The sequence below is a fragment of the Xylaria bambusicola genome, assembly GCF_022495145.1.
Source record: "Xylaria bambusicola strain CBS 139988 unplaced genomic scaffold F5B22scaffold_4, whole genome shotgun sequence".
Lineage (NCBI taxonomy): Eukaryota > Fungi > Ascomycota > Sordariomycetes > Xylariales > Xylariaceae > Xylaria > Xylaria bambusicola.
The window spans coordinates 1,204,878-1,223,971 of NW_025953557.1; the positions used below are offsets into that span (position 1 = coordinate 1,204,878).

Sequence of the window (19,094 nt, forward strand, 5' to 3'; positions counted from 1 at the left end):
AGGCAGTGCCCTTTCGCACGATTCTTGTTATTAGCTGCACGAATCTGGGGAAGCGAGTGTTAGTGAATTCTAGTCAGTAGCCCCTCGTCGTCGACCAGCACGACGTCCGTACAGTACGGTGGCGCCGAATGGGCCTCCAGCCTTATAATTATTAAGGATTACTGTGTTCGAAAGATGTCCCTGACCATCGTAGCATACGGTACTACTGTACTACCGGTACTATGTGGTGTCAAGGCGCATACTTTGGCTCGGGACGGCTGGCTCTACCGAGACGTGCAATAAGCCAGTAAGAATCCATCCTCGGAGCTATGGGTTATTGAAGGGGGCAACGTAAGATCTAGATCCCGCGATCTATAGACATATCACCACGAAGAGAAGGGAAGGTACTAGGCTAAGGACGGCGGAGGTAGGGTACCTAGTGGGAATAAGGATGTAGGACTATCTACTATGTAGGCTGACGATGTACGGCGCGAGGGCAAGCAAGACGCAGGAAATATTCTTGGTAGGTAAAGGAATACACATACACAGTACACACTCCCTGCTGACATTAGATGCTGCCAACAGTCCTGCATCTTTCGATACAGTACTTACCAGGGAGGTAGTAAAGTAACTACCTAGCTGACTGGCCGGGGATGATCCGTTTTATTCCCTGGCAGCTGAAAAGCAGCTGCCGGCACTGGTGCACTAGCCTCAGGTACGCGACATGACATTATGTAGGTTAGGTGGTAGTAATAAATCGGTGACATTGTCGTGTGAAGGCATCTGGTGGTTCCGAAATGCGATGTGCTATAGACCACGAGATTATGCTGAAACCCTGATACTGATACCGATGGTGCTGCGATAACCACGACCGGGCACCATGATTACCAAATCTCCTCTCGCTCCGTTGTCTCCCATGCTTTCCTTTCGGAGAACCCAGCCGATACACCGATATGCAGGTACCGCAATACGCGGCCCACTCGGCGACGACGATCTCAAACCACACCCCTCTCTGCCCTTTCGCTGCCCTCTCTCACGAAGCTGTCAAGGCCATACCGGACACCAAGTAACAAGTAACAGCGCCGGTTCGACACCATATATAATCGGGTGGGCGGCACGTACAGCATCAGCGAGGTCATGTCTCTCTCCCTGGGCCACACAGGTCTGACAAGGTAGCACGGCCGAATAAACCTCTGCCCAAGTGCCTACTCGGTCCCAACACGCTGTGGAATGGAAGCAGTGATGCGGTTTAATTACATATATGCGCCTCGAAGATTGATAGCTGCTTACCTACCTACGAAGTATGTAGGCTGGTTACTACCTCCTACCTGTAGTACCCGTACCAGGTACCTTGGCGTCTTGCTCAATCTTACCATACCTACATACCTCAAGTACCGGCGATACCACCTCCCTCTCCGTTACGTATCATCCCATCCCATCCTGCCTACATTATACAGATACATACATACTACCTACTGTGTATGTAACTTGCTGCTGCTCACCAACATGTACCTATTACCTGGTGCAGGCGAGTGCGGCGGGTGTTCCGAAATAGGATCACTACCTAACTTATCCATACTGTCGATCAAGTCAACTAGTTGATCGACGGCTTCTCACAGATGCTTTACAGCATTTCTTTCAGGTTAGGCAAGTGCCGCGTTCGTATTGTCCATGCAGGTCATCCCATTCCCAGGCAAGAAGAAGTCTCGCCTCTTGTGTCCCTCTGAATGGTCCGCCCTCTATCAGTATCTCTATTCCGGTTATCAGGGTGGGCGATGTACTGATCAGATCAAGCCTCACACCGCTGAACACCCATTTCAAAGATAGACGCATGGCATGCCAGGCCGACTCGGTGCCGTCTCAGACCTTGACTTTGATAACCGCTGCCGGGCACTGTTGGCCTGATGTGATGATGGCTTCAGCGCGTTGTCCTTCCACCTTGGGCCTCGTATTCTATGGACCATGAGACGGTCCACGACAGCAATAAAAGAATCTCCTCTCGTTTCCTGCTCATAGCCCCATAATGGGAAGCCGGGCGCGCCCGCATATCCCGCGATGTTCCCTTCCTGGTACCTAAAATTGATAGGGCAACCTTCGTCAGAGTCTTGGCGCCGTGAAGGTGCCTCACAAGCGCGCAGTACCACCGGCTTTCGACACAATTTCCCACTTGCTCGGTCTCTTTCAAGTACATTGTAGCTGGTCTTTGGCAATGGCCGACCGCATCGCGGTACCGATGGTGTGTCCCCATTCAGACCCATGTCAATTGAGCCTGCAAATCGCCCTAGGCCCCTGATGAAACCGCAGCGGGCTGATGATACCCTTGCTGCAGAGGTATATTCCGCCGGCACTTCTTGGCGCCGTACCTACACGCACTTAGCTGCTAGCACCGAAAAAAACTCCTTCTAGGCTATGTATCGACTTCTTCTCAGGGTCGGCCGTTGAAGCCCCTTTGCACCTTTGGGAGGGCCCTAATAGTGCTCGCTGCCGGTGCTGATAAACCATGCAGGCAACGCATTCTAGCCTTGGGTACATCTCATCTCCCACAAAGGCCTGGTCCCTGTTCGTAAGCTCCATCATCGAAACATCCCACAACCCGAGCATCTTGACGAGAGCGCTACTCCCCTCGTGATCCACCTGCTTTCCTTTTCTTCCGCGCGGCTCGTCCAGGAGGGTCATGGAGTCAGAGACCCGGACGCGTGCCGTTATGATTACAGTATATTATGCTTACGATATGCCTAGCTACATCCTACATGCAAAAGATGAAGGAGTTGGCTATTTGATGCCGTCACACCATGCCCCACCAAGCTCCGCTGGTAACACATCATATCAGGCTACGGCTCTTCGGAGCAACTCGCCACAAACCCTTCAATACCTGGATCTACGGTTGTAGCCCTACCGAACTTCTACCCTTTTCTTGAGCAGTAGAATCATTCCAGACAACTTCCAATGGCTCACTATCAGGTCTGACTCACAGTCCTTCTGCTCGATGCCAACTTCGCCCACCCTTCTCTTCATCAGTCAACTTCTGAGAGTGAGTCCCTTTGCCCATCGATGCACACAAGCAAGGGAACTGACTTGAACCAACGGGTTGAAGTAGTCTAATTGAACGCATCCGGGTTTGAATACCGTAGACCTGTTAATAAGCATAAGCACTTACAGCTTTGTTCTGTGCCCAGGCGCGTACTGACCTTTTAACAAGGAAGATCTCTGTGATCTTCTCATGGTTGACTCCTTGTAGTCCCTCTGGGGTTCATAGGCGGCCATCACAAATCAACCCCCTTGCGCATTTCGTGGTCCACTCCACTCGCACATCATGTCTCGCTCGCTACCGATTCGGATGTAATCCTAAGTAAAAGTATCGAGACCATCCCCGCAGATTCAGATGTGCACACCCACTTAGATGCCTAAGTTCCTATTGGCTTATCCTCTCAACATTCTTAACTATCGTTATGCGTTCATCCGCCATATCTCTGCCCACCTCATATCATGGCTAGCCAATAGGTGGCGCATAGACGCCCCGACTTGTGTGCTCTGCTTGCCTTCGCGTACCGTTGGACATATGTTTGTTTTCTCTTTCTGGCGTGAAGTGGATATAGAACTATTGCCTCATCGTGCAGACATGTCAGAGTTACAGGACTATAGTAATGCCTACGTGCTGTAGGGAATATTGTATTAGAGTTAGGCAGGTCCCATGTCTCGGGGTACCTTTTCTCTCATATGCAGTGCTTCCAAGACTAGTTGCTACTGATATTCCGGTCGCTTGGGGGCCGTGACGGCAAGGGTCTTTCTATTGCTCCTTAGGCACACCTCCATAACACGGCATTAGCCATTCAGCCGAGAACCAGACACTTCGATGTCGCTGGAATTCGGAGGCTGTCGCTGATGCTGCTGTCCAAGACACAGGGCGTGTGGCTCAGCTGCCCCCTTACACGGTTTCTTCACTGCGACTTGACTAGGCCAAATACCGTACACCTCTTTCCGAGAAACCTAGCCTTGGAACGGCCTTGCTCCAGTCTCTTCCCAATACCGCTACCGTTTCTGGTCAATACCGTATCAAGTAGTCTAGGCTAACCCAAAAGGAAGCAGCACGGCTTTTGGCCGTCTCCAACGTAGTCGCAGCGCGTGGCGCCCCTGCTCATGTCCGGGTTCCCTCGAGACATTTCTCCGTGGGAAGGCGGTACCGTTCGGTATTAATCCCACCTCCTATCGTCTTCAAAGAGCAAGGGGCTCCCTCGTAAGAGTGCTTTACTACGACCATGGGTAACTAGCCTTCAAGGCCCCATCCGTACATAACGTCGAGTCCGCCACTACCTCGACATTTTGAGGCGATCGACCCCACTAGCCCAAGCATCGTTCGAGGTCTACATTTTATATGCAGCCAGACCCGAACTTTGCGACAGGCTTCACCAAGTTCTTTTCCATTCAGGCCGTATATCTATCGTTTGCCCTCTCAATAACTTTGTTATCACATTTCCCCCCTTTGACTAGCTAGACCCTCGTTGGAAGATAACTTGTCATACTTGACGGAAACTCCCGCCTTTGCTCCCCCACATCGACAATACCCTCTTTTAGGAGAGCAGATCACTGTACACTGAATAGTGTCTTTGGGCGCAACTCATTACAGGTTACCTTGTTGGGTCGTTTCTTGTTCAAATCCAAGGACCTCGGGAGTGATCGAAGCAAGTCAGCCCATAGAGGTTTATTCTTGTTTGCAAAGTAGTCACTTGTCTTTTCTATCGTCTTATACCTCAAGGCCTATCCTACAACTATCGGTTTCTCTTGGTTGCCACAACGCTTCCCTCATAGGCTGTCAAAGGCAGGAACTTAATAATATACCCAATCGAGACCACGCGGCAAAATATTTTCCAATGCTCCTTACTAGACTACCCGAAACAGAGCAAAGCCCTTGGTCTAGAAAATTTGAGACCACCTTTCACAAGTCGACCGGCTTACGCATGTCCAGCTACGACGGCTCGCTTTCCACACAGCCTGATTGGCAAGGGCACTACTCCTTCCTTCCTCCCGGGGAGAGCAGCATTTTTGGGCAGTCGTTTGAACAGGTACCAAACTCCAGTACCGACAATGACGCTACCTCGCAGCAGCGTCCTTCGAGTATCTCGAACAGTAATTTGGACACGCGTGGCCAGACAAGCTCAAGTACTTTAAGCTCACCAAGCAACAACCACCGTGTTCTTGATCCCTTAGGTTTGCGACAGCCTAAAACCGAGCGCCCAACTCAAGACCAGCCAAGTGTTTCAGGGACTTCGTATGCAATCAAGACAGAAGCTGTCCACGACGAACCACTGACATCTGCCGAAACCGCAAGGGTCACGATTGAATCAAACCCACCCACCTCTGTACCAGCAAAACAGGATCTTCACACTAGCCTCGATGCGGGTGGCAACGAAGAGACTATTCTCGGCAAGGAAGAAGATGAAGAAGTTGTAGATGACGACGACATGATAGAAGGGGACGGGGAAGGCGATGGTGAAGATGAAAACCCGGGTCAGCCTCAAACTGCGGCTGAACGAACTGCTGCTCGTAGGAAAATGAAGCGCTTTAGGTAAGGGACACATGCAGATCTTTAGACTTAACTAACACCTTGCAGGCTCACACACCAGCAGACCAGATTCCTCATGAGTGAATTTGCCAAACAGCCTCACCCAGACGCAGCTCATCGAGAACGCCTTTCTCGTGAAATTCCGGGCTTAAGTCCTAGACAGGTTCAAGTCTGGTTCCAGAATCGGTAAGAATGGAATAGCAAGCCCTAATCCTGGTAGTTCTAACGACACATAGACGAGCCAAGATCAAGCGAATGACGGCTGACGATCGCGACCGAATGGTTAAGATGCGTGCGGTTCCTGATGATTTCGATAATGTTCAAGCCTTGCATTCCCCTTACGGGGCAGTCCATGCCCTAGGAACGCCCATAACGCCTCCAGTAGATTTCGGGTCATCTTCCTTCACAGACCATATTATGCGGCCGCTACTGGTTGACACAATGAGGCGCGACAACGAAGATCACCTCTCGCCTACGGGACTCAGCCCTGCATTTGGTAATATCGGGTTCACGCCTTCTGGGACAATGACCAGCTCTGACATACTCTCTCCCCTGTCGCCTTCATCCAACGAACGGGGATACTATTCTAGTCACTTGTCAAGTCCGCTTGGGGGATCTTCTAGAGCGTCAAACCCATTTGGTAGGCATAATAGTTTAGATGCGGGGAGCCAGCTGCACTCGCAGTCACGGCAGCATATCCGTCCTCTTCAGCCACTCTCTCTCCGAGAAACGATGTCCAGGTCTAGATCGGATAATTTACAATCACCGCTCCGATCCAGTATGTCATGGAAAGGAGACTCGATTGACTACGCAGGTTATTCCGGCAGTAGTCACAGCCCTGGAGGCACTGGGAGGCATACCTCCGTCTATCAGCCAGACGCAAGTGGAAGTAGCTCTGGTGGCACGTTGGGCTACGATACAGGCTCTTATACAAGTGAGAAACCATTACAGTCCGTTATGATGTCAGGCAACTTGCTAATAGAATGGCAGCTTCTGGGTTACAGTCGCCGACAACAAATATCAATTACTCAAGCCTTCAACAGCCCTCGCAAGCACGGTCTCGACTGAGAGCTGCTTCTGCCACCCTGCCACTTGGCCTCGATTTGAGACACCAATACCGCTCTTATTCGTCCAGCCATGGCCTCCAGCCTCCTAGCCACTCCTCCATTCCTAGAACAGCTAGCACTGCGCCATACGGCACTTCCCCAGGGTATTCTACGAGCTTTCCCTCAGCTCCTCTCACTGCGCCGATTGATTTTTCTCTGCCAAGAACACCTGGTATAAGGAGCTCGATCCAGGACTATTCAATACCGCAGATGAGTGCGCCTATTGCGCCTCCACACGACTTCACTCAGGCACTCCATGGAAATATAGCTGGCTCCAGCTCTAGGACGCCAATAAGGGATTCTTTCAGTGGGGGACCTCTAACATTCGGTCAAGGTCAGGGGGCTGCCGACAAAAGTGAAGACCATTCTCATGATGGATTGAGCGGATCAAGCACCGGCCTGAAGCGCAAGCGTAGCTCATTCAGTTTATCTCAGGTTCCGCATTCGTCCGGTCCGTCACAAGCCTCTCAACCATATGGACATACGAGTTAACGACCTGGAAGAGGGTGGACCTCCCTTTATACGCGAACATCAAATACCGACGCAGTATTCCAAAGACTCGAATAGCGTCCGCTGATTGCCTTGCTTCTGTTTCTTCGACTATAGAGCCTTTTCTTGCTCCAAACACCCGCCGAACCAACTTGTGTTATTATATCTTCCGGATCTTATGTTATTTATGGATTGAAACTTCTTTCCCAAGCATTTGAATTGACCTCAGGATAGTTGGAACGTTTTGCGAATAGGAGCAATCACCGGTATTTGGCTAAATGGGAAACGTTCCACACGCGTGGGGCCGGGAATGAGACACGGGCTGAAATGATCTATAACAAAGACAACTAGCTAGCCAGCTTGCTAGCCCAGCAAACTAAAAGCGTCGTTAAATAGTATATAGAAGCTTCGATGGAAACGTATGCCATGTTCCCATTGTTATACACATGCGAGCTATCATCAACCAAGCTCTTTCTGTATTATTTTATACCCTTAGACATGGACAGGAGAGTATCTGGTATGGAAGCCTTTGGAGACATGTAAGACAGCTTGGTCAGCTGGGAATGACCAATATGGTGGTGAATACGTCAAAATGATAATTTATCCTAAGGACTACACGTAACACGACCAACAGTTCCTATGTGACCCAATGTACGACCAAATGGCTACTACCTCGATAGTTTATCTTCAATTATGCTGGCAACACTTCACATGAACCCAACATATGCTCTCGACTGGGAACAAGCGGAGATACTAGAACAAGTCACACTAGAACAGGTCGGATTAGAGTCGACCGTATACGAATATTTCATGCTACACTTGAGTCAGCGTGCGCTATTCGCTGGAATATCTAGTCTCGCGGGCTCGCCTCGAGCCCAAAATGTTGAAGGAGACTGAGGCCTCATAGTTCTCCAAGCCCCTTTGTCCGCACTTAGGAGAACCAGAAGCCTTCAGAAGCAATAAGTTCCTCGTTGAATCAATGTGCTACTTCCGTAGCGACGCGCGTCCATTTTTTCATTTATTAATTTTTTCCCGTGGAGCTTGGGAGTCCTACGCTGGCGTCGAGCTCGAGTGTTTGCCACATATCCTATTTCCATGTACAGGCATATTCCCAGTACAGAGGTCAGAAACTACACAAGGTACACCGAAGTAGTGGTTCTAATCCACTACCAAACCTGAGATAGTATTTCATAAACGTAGGGCATTCGCAGAGGCAACTTCGATGCCAGAATACAGCATCAAATTCACATGTATGGCATGTTATCATACAGCCAAAGTTCAGTAAATGCTATGAGAGCTCTTAGGTTGACTGTCATAGACAGGCCGCTGTAAGGCAGCGGGGACCGAGCCTCTCTGTCATTGAGAAGATGCCGGTGGTAGGCAGAATTATTTGATGGTGCCCCTCTCTATCTTCTTGGTGTAACTCTGCGAGAGGGGGGGGCCTCAAGGAGCAATCCAAAAGCTGTGCGACGCCTCGGGGATCGTCCATGTCCACTAGGTGTGGCACATTGTGGACCACGCGAAACACTTAACCCTAATCCCCAGATGCTACCCTAAGACCAGACACAACCCAGAAGTCCTTCGTAGATGGACGCCGGCCATGGCCGCCTCCTCTAACCTTGCTGCCCCGTCGGACAGTCTTTGGAATGCCACTGCTGTGCGCCTCCCCACGACGTAAGCACGACCCAACTGTGTAGTTCGATTTACACAAGCCAATTCGTTGCAGAACACAACAGGGAGTCGGCCAATTGATCAAGTCAGCGGGTCTTGGTCTGTTCTCCTGTCGTCGGAGTGACTCTATGCATTCCCGGCAGAGGAGAGCGAGAGAGACCGTACGATGTCGATGTCTTAGGCAGTAGAGACTGGAAGACAACTGCGATGCGACGTCTGAAAAGGCTCTAGCATTCTGGCTAGATAATGCAGCAGATACTCTAGGCCTCATCATCCGTGCTGTGAGTGGCCAACAGCGCGCTTCTGACTTGTTCTCTACTGCCGGCAGACTGGCCTCGACCCCATTCTCATTGCATCGTCGTCACCCCATGTCGATAGCTTGGCGGTACGGTACCTGGCCACTGAGCCATCCAGAATCGACGCTAAGAACGGGGACATGAAGGCCCAGAGCCCATGTCTCGTTCCGGCCTATTACACTTTTCTTTAACCTACGTACCTATGCATACTGGTGGTCATGTATGCTACGTCTGCGGGTGTAGGTCGCACTATAGCGTCACACCCCACGAGCTTCGGCGGCCATCGTACAGCACCAGACATGCAGCCGCCCTTCTACCGTTCAGGCACCGTCACTACCCTTCGGAAGCCTTTTGTGCTCGAACCTGGTTTGGGATAGCCCAGGGTGGCCGGGGGCCTATGCCCATTCCGCCACGGTTGGTGCTCCCGTCTTTGCGAAACCAGTTCCTCGTGGGCGCATAATACATCTATCATTCAGGTTAGACAGTGATACCCTCTTTCAACAAAACCTCCGCGGCCGCGACTCGTGGTGTGTCTCCCCTAGCACGAATGTTCATGCAATCATGTGTGTGAATGTATGCAAGTGGTGCGTGTGTGGTGTGTGTATATGCGAGAATGTACGTTTCACAGAATCCGGGCGCAAGCAGTTCAACCTGAGACCTGGTGCCATCTGTACAAATCTAAGGTTGGGTTCGACCAGATGTCAACGCTGCCATTAACAAGGGGCAGCAAGTCTGGGACCTCCCAAGTCGACTCAGCCCAACCACCTACCTACCTAACCATAGCAGGTAACACGTCTCTGGACTGGCTGGTCTGGCTTGCACTGCTGAGTAGTTATGGATCCCATCGAAACAAAGTTTCTGGGTTGTTGTCTGCAAGTCGCCGTTGAGAGCCGAGCCAAGGGTATAACATGAGGTCTTATAGCTCGCCCCCATGCCTCCAATCGAGTCACCGTGGAGCTTCCAACATCCCCTCTTTGGGGTTTGACGTTCCCGAAGCCCCTTGCACGTCTACGAGCTGTGTACTGTACCAATGCAACAGGTATGCGCACCCCTTGTTGTCATGCCGATTCATCCTGGATAGTACTCACTACCGAATTATCTATCTGTGCACACAAGGGTAGCACTGAGCTCCTTTCCGGGCCCTTGCCAGTCATGCTAGATCTCTGATCTACTGGGCTCTAGGCTTAAACTGTCTCTTTGTTTTTTGTTTTTTTTTTGTTTTGTTTAAAAACCCCTGCTGATGAAGCCCTCATCTGGTAGACCAACCCAACAGATAGCCTTGAATGGATCCGGTTGCATTTCCCGAGTAATGGTCAAACCTGCTGCAGTGGCAAGTCACGTCACCTCAGGTTCTATAAATCAGTTATTCCGCGTTATACAATAACCTTAATACAGTCATATCAAGTATCCTTCATCCGATCCACCAAAGGCTGACAAGTTCTTATTTCGGAGCTAGTCATCAGCAATCAGCTGACCTTGAATGACTTGTGCCATTCTCCAGCCTACTAAGTTACCTGCTAAATAGTAATATCAACCGTCAGTAATACAGTCTGTGATTTGCGACCCAGCACTTTGCTCTGTTTGAATGTGTGCCTGTGACTATGTTACGAGGTGGAAGGATGGCCAGCGATTTTAGGCAAAAAGTCAGCGCCCTGCGACCACACCGCTTACGGTCAGTCAGGGGAAGAAGACTTATTGAGACCAGACCGACGAGAGACCGCGCTGGCCACTCGGTACTTCATCAATAATAGTATGATGAGAGTTACTATGTAGCCCAGATATCACACGCTATGCTCACGGGTAGTGCCGATTTGATCACAATATCATGGACACTTGAGACACTGCCACTTCAAGCCCACTGTTCAGTAGGCGCGGCACATTTCGGCTAGAAAATATTGGCACATAGGTTTGCTAGATTCGGAAGCACTTGATCCACGCCGAAAGCTTGGCCAAACCTCGGTACTTGTGAGTGAGTTATGTGCCAGGCCAGGGACGCATCTCAGTAGCACATTAGCCATATTTCCGGTGAGGGAGCTATGGCTTCAAAGACCGTGCAGAAGTCAATCTCAACTGATATCAGAGACCAATAACAGTCTATGGGTCTGTGATATGTCCAGAAGCATAGTGCCAGCCACGAGTACCGCCCGACTACGAAGAAAATAGTCATCTTGGTCTCGTAGAACTTTGAACCTTCTCAAGAATGATTCATTCACAAACCGATAGTTCTTGGGGTTGACCATTGATCATGCATGTCTCTTGTCTCGCCACATGACATCACAACGCGGAATGATCATGACGGCACATAGTAGACAGTTCGTTATCTGGAACTTCAGAAAGGTTACCGGCTCTGGGTGCCCGGTTTTCCTCCTGATGTCGTAGCCAATACGTTTCGCTGGATAACCCCTTCCCGGCTGTATCGGGTAGCATATACTCCCTCTATTGTCCGTAGCCCCACGGGGATGCAGGTCAAATTGATTACACCGAGAACGTATAGGTACCAAGCTTTCAAATGTCCGGGAAGACAAGGTACATATGCTGTATCGAAGGAACCTGCTATGTAAGTAGGCTCGCGCCTCGACCAGCTACTTCGAGTACCTTTAAATCAACGCAGCGATGCCCCTTGATAGAACATTTTTAGAGTGTGAATAATGAGTTATAGAAACTATCGACTAGTACAACATTCTATTAACTACGGCAGTCAAGCCTTGCTAAGACCAAAGTCCTTGATAGAAGTCCAGCCTAGGCTAGAAAGCACATCACTATGTAAAAGGCTTCAAAGTTCACCATTCGTAGTATAGATAGTATCATCCGCTTACCCTAAGTCGCTTAGTGGACGATTTTTGTAGCCTGCATGACGAGCCGTTACTCTGTCTATCTAGTAGCAATATTGGTCCCGGGCCGTATCATGTTTGCCAGTAGTATAAAAGGTACCTATGTACGAAGTACCCAAATATGAGCCGTGACTACTGGATGTTCAAGAGAGTTCCAGTTGCCCGTGTTCGCGGTAGACTGTCCATTAACCAAGGCCGATGTCACCTCGTCATTTTCAGAGAGATAAATCAGGACGATAAAGTGATATCAATCAGACGGTCAAATCATGGGTAGCTCAGGGGGCGAGCCCTTGTGTCCATGCCTAGCGCTCCAGCAAAGGGGTGGTTGATTAATGGCAGGAAGTGTAGGTACAAACAAGCTACACAGACGCTATCTAGGAACAGGTAAATGATAATCCTCCGTTCCCACCCACATTGCCTCCTATCCTCCTTGTCCGCGTCTAATCTTGCAGTCACCTTCTGTTTTCGCCATCGTCTGTGGCGGCTCATATAGGAGAGAGGGGTGACTTTCAACAAAGCCCGGCAGTCGTTTGCCTTCTCCTTCGGTCATCATTCAGCAGTGGCCTGACGGTCTTGATACGTACAATAGGTCGCAAGTCTCTGGAAACGGTAAACCCAGTTGAAAATGCAAGAGATACTTCCACGGCGTGTTCCGAATAGGTAGATATTTTAGCCGACTATCAACAAGAGCTGCCGCGATGGCTCGCGAAAGGGGGAGAGCCATCGATTCCTATCGTCAACAAGCTTTTCCCCTTAGACACCTACAATAGCCGCTGGTTATAGAGACCTACAAGACAGAATATAGCATGCGTTGAATATGTTAAATCGGAGCCCTGAATATATAGACATCATTAATCGCCATATGAAATAGATCGTGTAACTCATTTATATGTAGAGAAGCTCCAAATCCGCACATGGTCTGCCTTAATGTATCGAAATTGCGCTTTATATCAAGCGAACCTCTAGCAGGCGGAATAGTGATTCTGGCGACCCGGCAAGATGGATCATCTTGTAATATGGTGCATAGAGGCTACAGTCAAGGGGTTACAAATGTTACTAAAATCAACAACGTCTCTGTCATACTTATTCACGAATTCTCGAACAGATCCTTCTACCCTACATCAAACTGTGTTGGGTTGTGGTCGGTCGCTCCTCTCAGGAGTTGAAGCCATCGCCGCCCAGTGCTTTTCAACCCTCGGCTGCCACCAGAAGAACCTATCAAAAACTTGTACCAGCTAAACGTGGCAAAAACCAACGATTCTCACTCAAGACGCTTTCATTATAGAGTAGTATCCATACGATAATGTCCTATCCCATAACGCTTTCGTCACCATCAAAAGCCTCTAGAGCTTGCTAGAATTTAACGACCCTTTTATGATTGGTAAGTGTACTACTTGACCCTAGGTTCCTCGGAGCAATTCTACCTTCTTTACAATCCCGATGGGCCACTAAATCCACTTGCGATGTCTCACCTCCTTTTCGGATTTTGATTTCGACCATGATCAAGTACGAAATTGCACGAACGGTATTGAACGAGACCGAGAAAATAACAAGCTCATACACACATTAAAGCTGAAAAGGCTTTTCAACAAAGGTGCCAAGGCAAGGGAAGCTATCTTCATATGTCTTCTGCATACTAATCTGTCATGCAAGTATCATGCGCTTACAATGACGCAGACAAGAAACAGACGCAGCAATAACCACATCGTTCAACCAATTCTAGCCTTTAATACGAGTCAAACTTGCGATTCAACACTACCCCACGAGCCAGCCTAGTACGAACGAGTATAGAAACCACCTGATGCCTGGTGCTAATCACCAACATCGCGACCCCCAACTTCCAACCACTTGCTTGATTATCTATCTCCCATCGCTCGAAATTCGGCGCCGCTGACAGATAAATTGCATCCAAATACATGAGAACACCTCCTTCAACCAGCGGCGCCGTTGAATGTCTTTTCGCCAAGATCCTGCGCCTGTTTGAACACTGAACAGGTCTTGGTCATTGCATGGAAGGTTGACAAAACGCTATGCTTGGACGCAATTAATTCTCTCCACTCATACGTAAGTTCTACATTTCCAGAATCCCAAGGGGACTATCCCTCATAAGCGTAGTGAGGATATACTATAGCAGTGTATGGAATCAGAAACCTGGTACCATGGCTAGCTATGGGTTTCTACATGAATCTTTCAGAGTGATCAAGTACTCCTGCAGGTGGTTTTCCCTCAGTGCGGGGTCTCTATCGCTCTGTCCATTGCTGTACGGTCGCCGTAAGTGGTGATAAGGCTTTTTGAGGTTGTCACTGGCCATCGAATCTTAGCTTGAAGAAAACGATATTCGAAGGGGCAGTCTATATTGGTGGCGGCGCTCGCTATTATCACAGATGATGCCTAATAGCTCAAAGATCTTCAATTATATTCCTCTATATCTATGTCTTCTTCCATTGTTAGGGATCTATCGAACCTCGAGATGCTGGGATATAGAAGAATAATTAACTAAATCATCTATCTAGCAATGCCTTGAGAGGGAACGGGTTGTATTACTAGGTGGCAAAAGACGTTTCTCTTTTCTTTTTATATTCAAATAATAATTGATATAGAAACGTTTTTCCTACCTCGACTTTTGAATAGTGTTTCACTAAAGATATCCTTAACTATCTATTATAGCGCTCAGTTCTCTACAAAATAAGGGTACGGAAGAATTTATCTCCCAGTCCCTGGGAATTGCCAATTGGTTTTAAATCTAGAATCCTGCAGTTTTATTGTCAGCTAGTGACATTGGTAGCCATCGCAATAGATTGAAGTTGACTCCATTACGTTCTGACTTCAGCCCTTTTTATTAATTGATGGGGACGAACATTAATATATGCTGTAATATACCACTACAGGTGTAAATTACCCAATGAATATTCAGGGGCTCATGGTATTCATGGTTGTACTTTTGCTATGTTCAATTTCATGTCACGAACTCAGGATAAGAGTTGAGGGCGTGTGTCAGTAGTACACTAGGTGTGGCTCGTGTACTTGATAACGAAGGCGAAAGAGGGTGGTTGGCTGGACTAAGCCCTGTTCTTTCCGTTGTATCAAAATAGGAACCTTGGATGCAGCGAATAATTCTCGGACTTCAGCGGGGCACTTACAGGGCCAGAAACGAAGCTCTATATTCTGGCTATCTGGATCACTCCGAATAGGTTTCGAAGGCCCACTTTATATAGCTAGAAGGATCGTATAACCTCGGACGAGATCGCAGGGGCGAGCCGTACCCTAATCTGACAATAATACCGCGAGAATCGAAACTTTTGCGATCGACTGAGACTTTCGGAGCATATAATGAATCCCATGATTTCTCAACTGGACATCTGTCAGTCACTAGACAAGCCTATCCTTTGTGTGGCACACCGGTCTTTAATCTTATTTATAGTCCTAAAGAGAGAGATTTAAAGAGTCGGTATGGCTTAGTTATGTTGTTTAAGGGGCCGCTATAAGAAAAATATACTCTATATCAATAGAACAAACACCACAAGGACAAGCGACACTTAGCAAAGTAGTATATCTCCGACATGCTATTAGTAGGTACAGATAACCGCTTGGTGAAACAAGACGACCATACACAATGTAGTGTGAAAATGTTCAATAAGCTAATTAGCCCTGATTTTGGGATAAAGTAGCATCATTGCTCTAGCTAAGAAATAGCTGGAGTAGACATGTATCCGACCGTATCGAAGCCTAAGATGAACTGTAAAAGGAGAAATTCCGAATTGAACAATTCAATCAAAATCTACCAAAGCAGCATATAAACATAAATTTAACGAGTATTCATAATGCAGACCATTATACGCTAACCTCCAGCCGTCCATGTCTCTGATGACATAATATTTGAATCATGGCAACTCTAAGTGCGTGAAGGTCTAGGTTCCCTGTTTCGCGCACATTCTCTTACCCTTAGACCGGAGCGTCTACTTCTCACCGTCCCTTGGCCCCGGGCTTCCCAAAGTCCGACGATTCAACCCCTCGCTGTCGTCTTCCATAATCGGCCTCTCATTCTTTCCTTCCTCAGCAAGCCTTTCCTTACTCTTTCCGCTCTCCGTACTCCTAGCCAAGACCCCACAACTCGCACTCACGCCATCACTACCACCTTTCTCGTCCTCATTCTGGGTGGTGACAGCGCCGTAGGTACCACCCGCACTCTCCATGGTGAATGGGCTAGCAGTGGGAGCGTCGAGAATACTTAGCTCGTGTGCCGTGAAGAAACGCGGCATGACGAGCGCGCGCATGGGAATCAGCGCAAAGATGAAAATGGGGAAGCCGACGGCGGCGATGGTCTGCGTGATGGCGAAGGTAGCGCCAAAGCCGATGAGCTCGACGGTCACAAAAGCCCAGAGCGCGCCGCGCCGCTGGACGTGACTGAGCGGGTGGTTTGTGGGAGTAAGGTTCCTGTCGCGGAGGAGATATAGCAGTTTTTGCGTAATACCGTTAGCCTCGAGGGCCTGGTACCCCATTATGAAGAAGAGGCCCGCTAGCACGGCCTGTGGGATGAGGTGAAGAACGATGAGCAAGGGGCCGGTTGCCGTGCCTAGGGTTAGGAGGCCTTGCGCGAGATTCGATACCCGTTGCTCGACGACGTGGGTACGTTTATATGTGTGATGGCCTTTGGCATCCGTGTTGTTCTCGTCTGTGTCGAGTTCTACTACTGTAACGCACAGAGACTCCGTGTGGAATGGTGCTTGCGGAATTAACCCGTTGGGAAAGGGTAAACCCAAAATCCCTGCGACGCCCGTCGTCAGACCCAGAAGAAATATGTCCCAGTGGAAGCCTGCTGGTTTGCGAAGGGGGAACTCTGTGCCCTGGGCAATAAGTGATGAAACTATTGTCTCGTCAGTTTCTTCCTTCGCTTTTCCCATGCCTAGCGATTTCAGCATGGAATGCGGTCACTATCTAGGATAGACCACCTAAATAGCTGGGTGCAGCAACATACCATTATGATCGAACCAAAACAGAACAGTAAGCAAGATCGCAAACGGGAGCGCAAGAAACACTTCCCGAACCTCGATGTCCCATAGCTCCACAAGCCACGGGCGGTCCGCAGTAGGAAAAAAGGGGCGCGTCGTGGGTAGCCTTTCAAGCTCGACGGACTTCATGCGGCCGAGGTGAACAAACCCCGTGAAAAAGACGACAGTGAGGGGCGTGCCGTAGTCCTTGAGAAATATGCGCACCGGGTGGCGGAAGAGCGCCGCGCTACCGAGCTCGCCGCAAATGTAGGCGATGGCGAAGACGAGCAGTGCCACCGAGAGCGAGAGATAGAAGGGCGCGCCGTCCCCGAAGCGCTCCAGTACTTGGATTCCTTTCTGCAGATAGATGAAGGCCACGTAGAATCCGAAGATATCGCAGGGAAACCGCGTCACGTATTTGAGCCAGTTGCACGAGTTAGTGATTGCCAAGGTCCAGTGTAGAAGGACGGCCCACAGGCCAATCCAGCACATGAAGGCTAGATAATTCGTTCCTAAGGGCGTGACGATGTCATATACAGTACTAGAGTCTTCTGGTAAGTGAAGTGTGAAGGGGGGGGTACTATTTTTGCGGCTAGGGAACACAGGCTTAGGAAAGGGGGAAGTGGTGGAGGGAGGATTCAATATCAGGAAGACTCATACTAGTTGAATACGGTAATAGGCCCCGTTACTCCCACAATGACAAGAGGTTGACAGGCAATGATCGAAAAGACTACAGCGCCGAGAACAGATGCCAGCAGGACCTCGTTAACGCCATACTGCATGTTTGTCTTGGTGAACATATCCAAGCTGAATGCTAGAGCGGGCAAAATACTATGCATATGGTTAGCCTCCGGCCTCAAAAGGTGCCTTAAATGTATTTGGCCGAATAATTCCAAGAACCCTATACAATTGCCTTGCAATCACTAGAGCTAGAAAAGCAGAGGAGGCGAAAAGGAGTGAAATATGACCTAAAAGAAAACCCAAACAAAACGAGACTGGATGGGAAGAAACAGGGAGGCTTACTTGGCAAAATACATATACACCGTAGCAGGAATAACACGGTAGTCCCAAGCATCGATCCAGTCGCTCCAGTAATAGGGAGCGCGGCGGCGAACATCGTTGACCATGCCGCGGAAAAGGTGGATCTTCCACCATCTGGGTGCTAGTCGAGTCCTCTGAGGGCTTGTCATGGAACCGCGATCCGCTGCGCCGGTGCCAGCCCTGAAGGTAGACCCGGGACCGGGATCTGCAGTGCTTGACTTCGGCATCGGCGTCAATTGGGTACTGGAGCAAAGAGTAGTTCGGTATTATGTAGACTGCTTAGGTTCGTAAATTTAGAACGGCCGGGACCTAGTTGGACGGCCTGTCGAAGTGCTTTTGACTGATAGTTGACGAATTCTGCGTGTGGCCGCTTTTTATGTCTTGGTAAAAAGGGGGGTGGGAGGGCAAGCTGGACGAGCTAGAAGTTCTAGCACGGCAACGAGTAAATAGGAAAGCCGAGACAGATTCAATAGAAGAGAAGCCCCGGACAATCAGCGGCACAACATGTCCTATTCTGGTATGTTTTCTTCTTCACTCAATAACTGAATCTCTCTTGTGCTTCAAGTTAGTAACAGCCAAGAGACCGATAGCTGCTAGGCATCCGGCATGCAGAGCCAATAGCTACGTCAAAGATGAAAGAGGCCGGCGAATCTGCCGTAGTTTTGACAGCAAGCTAGTGCAAGACGGGGGGGCGGGCGGTTCCTTTATTTGACCTCATGTGAATAAATGCTATCACGACCCACGCAAAGCCACGGCGGCGAATCCCTCCTTACACAGTCCGGCATCCTAGCCAAGACGGGCGGGCTTGAGAGTGGCGGTGGATATCTCGGCACCCACCCCCCACGGGTGTGTTTACCATACAGGATTACCGTAGAGTAAGAGATAGCTAAAGAATATGTATACTGAAGAAGGGGAGAGAAGCAAAGAATAGATGGTAGAAGATGCTGCCTACTCGTTACACCGTAAATATAGACACACACACTACGTAGGTGTTTTGCTCGAGTCTATGGAATGCGAACAGCATCGAGAGAGCAAAGCTCGGTCAATCGGGCGCAATAGATCGACGCCTGTCTACCTGGGGTGCGGTACACGAGGTTAGCATAGTGTCGTGAGCGAAATGCGAATACCTATGA

The 19,094-nt window shown here is 49.3% G+C and overlaps 2 protein-coding genes across 2 annotated transcripts; one reads left to right on the forward strand and one right to left on the reverse strand.

Moving 5' to 3' along the window:
- Positions 1-4,449: 4,449 nt before the first annotated feature.
- Positions 4,450-7,482, forward strand: F5B22DRAFT_353518 (uncharacterized protein). Its single transcript, XM_047970987.1, has 4 exons — positions 4,450-5,542; positions 5,588-5,725; positions 5,776-6,473; positions 6,530-7,482. Exons 1-4 carry the CDS (start codon positions 4,848-4,850, stop codon positions 7,135-7,137), a joined length of 2,139 nt encoding a protein of 712 aa, XP_047835004.1. The 5' UTR covers positions 4,450-4,847; the 3' UTR covers positions 7,138-7,482.
- An 8,069-nt stretch (positions 7,483-15,551) lies between these two features.
- On the reverse strand, positions 15,552-18,633 carry F5B22DRAFT_353702 (HCO3 transporter family-domain-containing protein). The gene is made up of 4 exons (XM_047970989.1): positions 17,944-18,633; positions 17,581-17,751; positions 16,908-17,461; positions 15,552-16,796 (listed from the first exon to the last, which is right to left on the reverse strand). Exons 1-4 carry the CDS (start codon positions 18,186-18,188, stop codon positions 15,889-15,891), a joined length of 1,878 nt encoding a protein of 625 aa, XP_047835005.1. The 5' UTR covers positions 18,189-18,633; the 3' UTR covers positions 15,552-15,888.
- Positions 18,634-19,094: the final 461 nt, after the last annotated feature.

What these genes read in the sequence shown, in the direction of transcription:
- F5B22DRAFT_353518 (XM_047970987.1), top strand. Translation starts at nt 4,848, where the DNA reads ATGCTCCTTACTAGACTACCCGAAACAGAGCAAAGCCCTTGGTCTAGA. An exon ending in AGGAAAATGAAGCGCTTTAG is followed by an intron (nt 5,543 to 5,587) that starts GTAAGGGACACA and finishes AACACCTTGCAG; the next exon opens with GCTCACACACCAGCAGACCA. An exon ending in CAAGTCTGGTTCCAGAATCG is followed by an intron (nt 5,726 to 5,775) that starts GTAAGAATGGAA and finishes AACGACACATAG; the next exon opens with ACGAGCCAAGATCAAGCGAA.
- F5B22DRAFT_353702 (XM_047970989.1), bottom strand. Translation starts at nt 18,188, where the DNA reads ATGCCGAAGTCAAGCACTGCAGATCCCGGTCCCGGGTCTACCTTCAGG. An exon ending in GTGTATATGTATTTTGCCAA is followed by an intron (nt 17,752 to 17,943) that starts GTAAGCCTCCCT and finishes CCATATGCATAG; the next exon opens with TATTTTGCCCGCTCTAGCAT. An exon ending in CCTATTACCGTATTCAACTA is followed by an intron (nt 17,462 to 17,580) that starts GTATGAGTCTTC and finishes AGAAGACTCTAG; the next exon opens with TACTGTATATGACATCGTCA.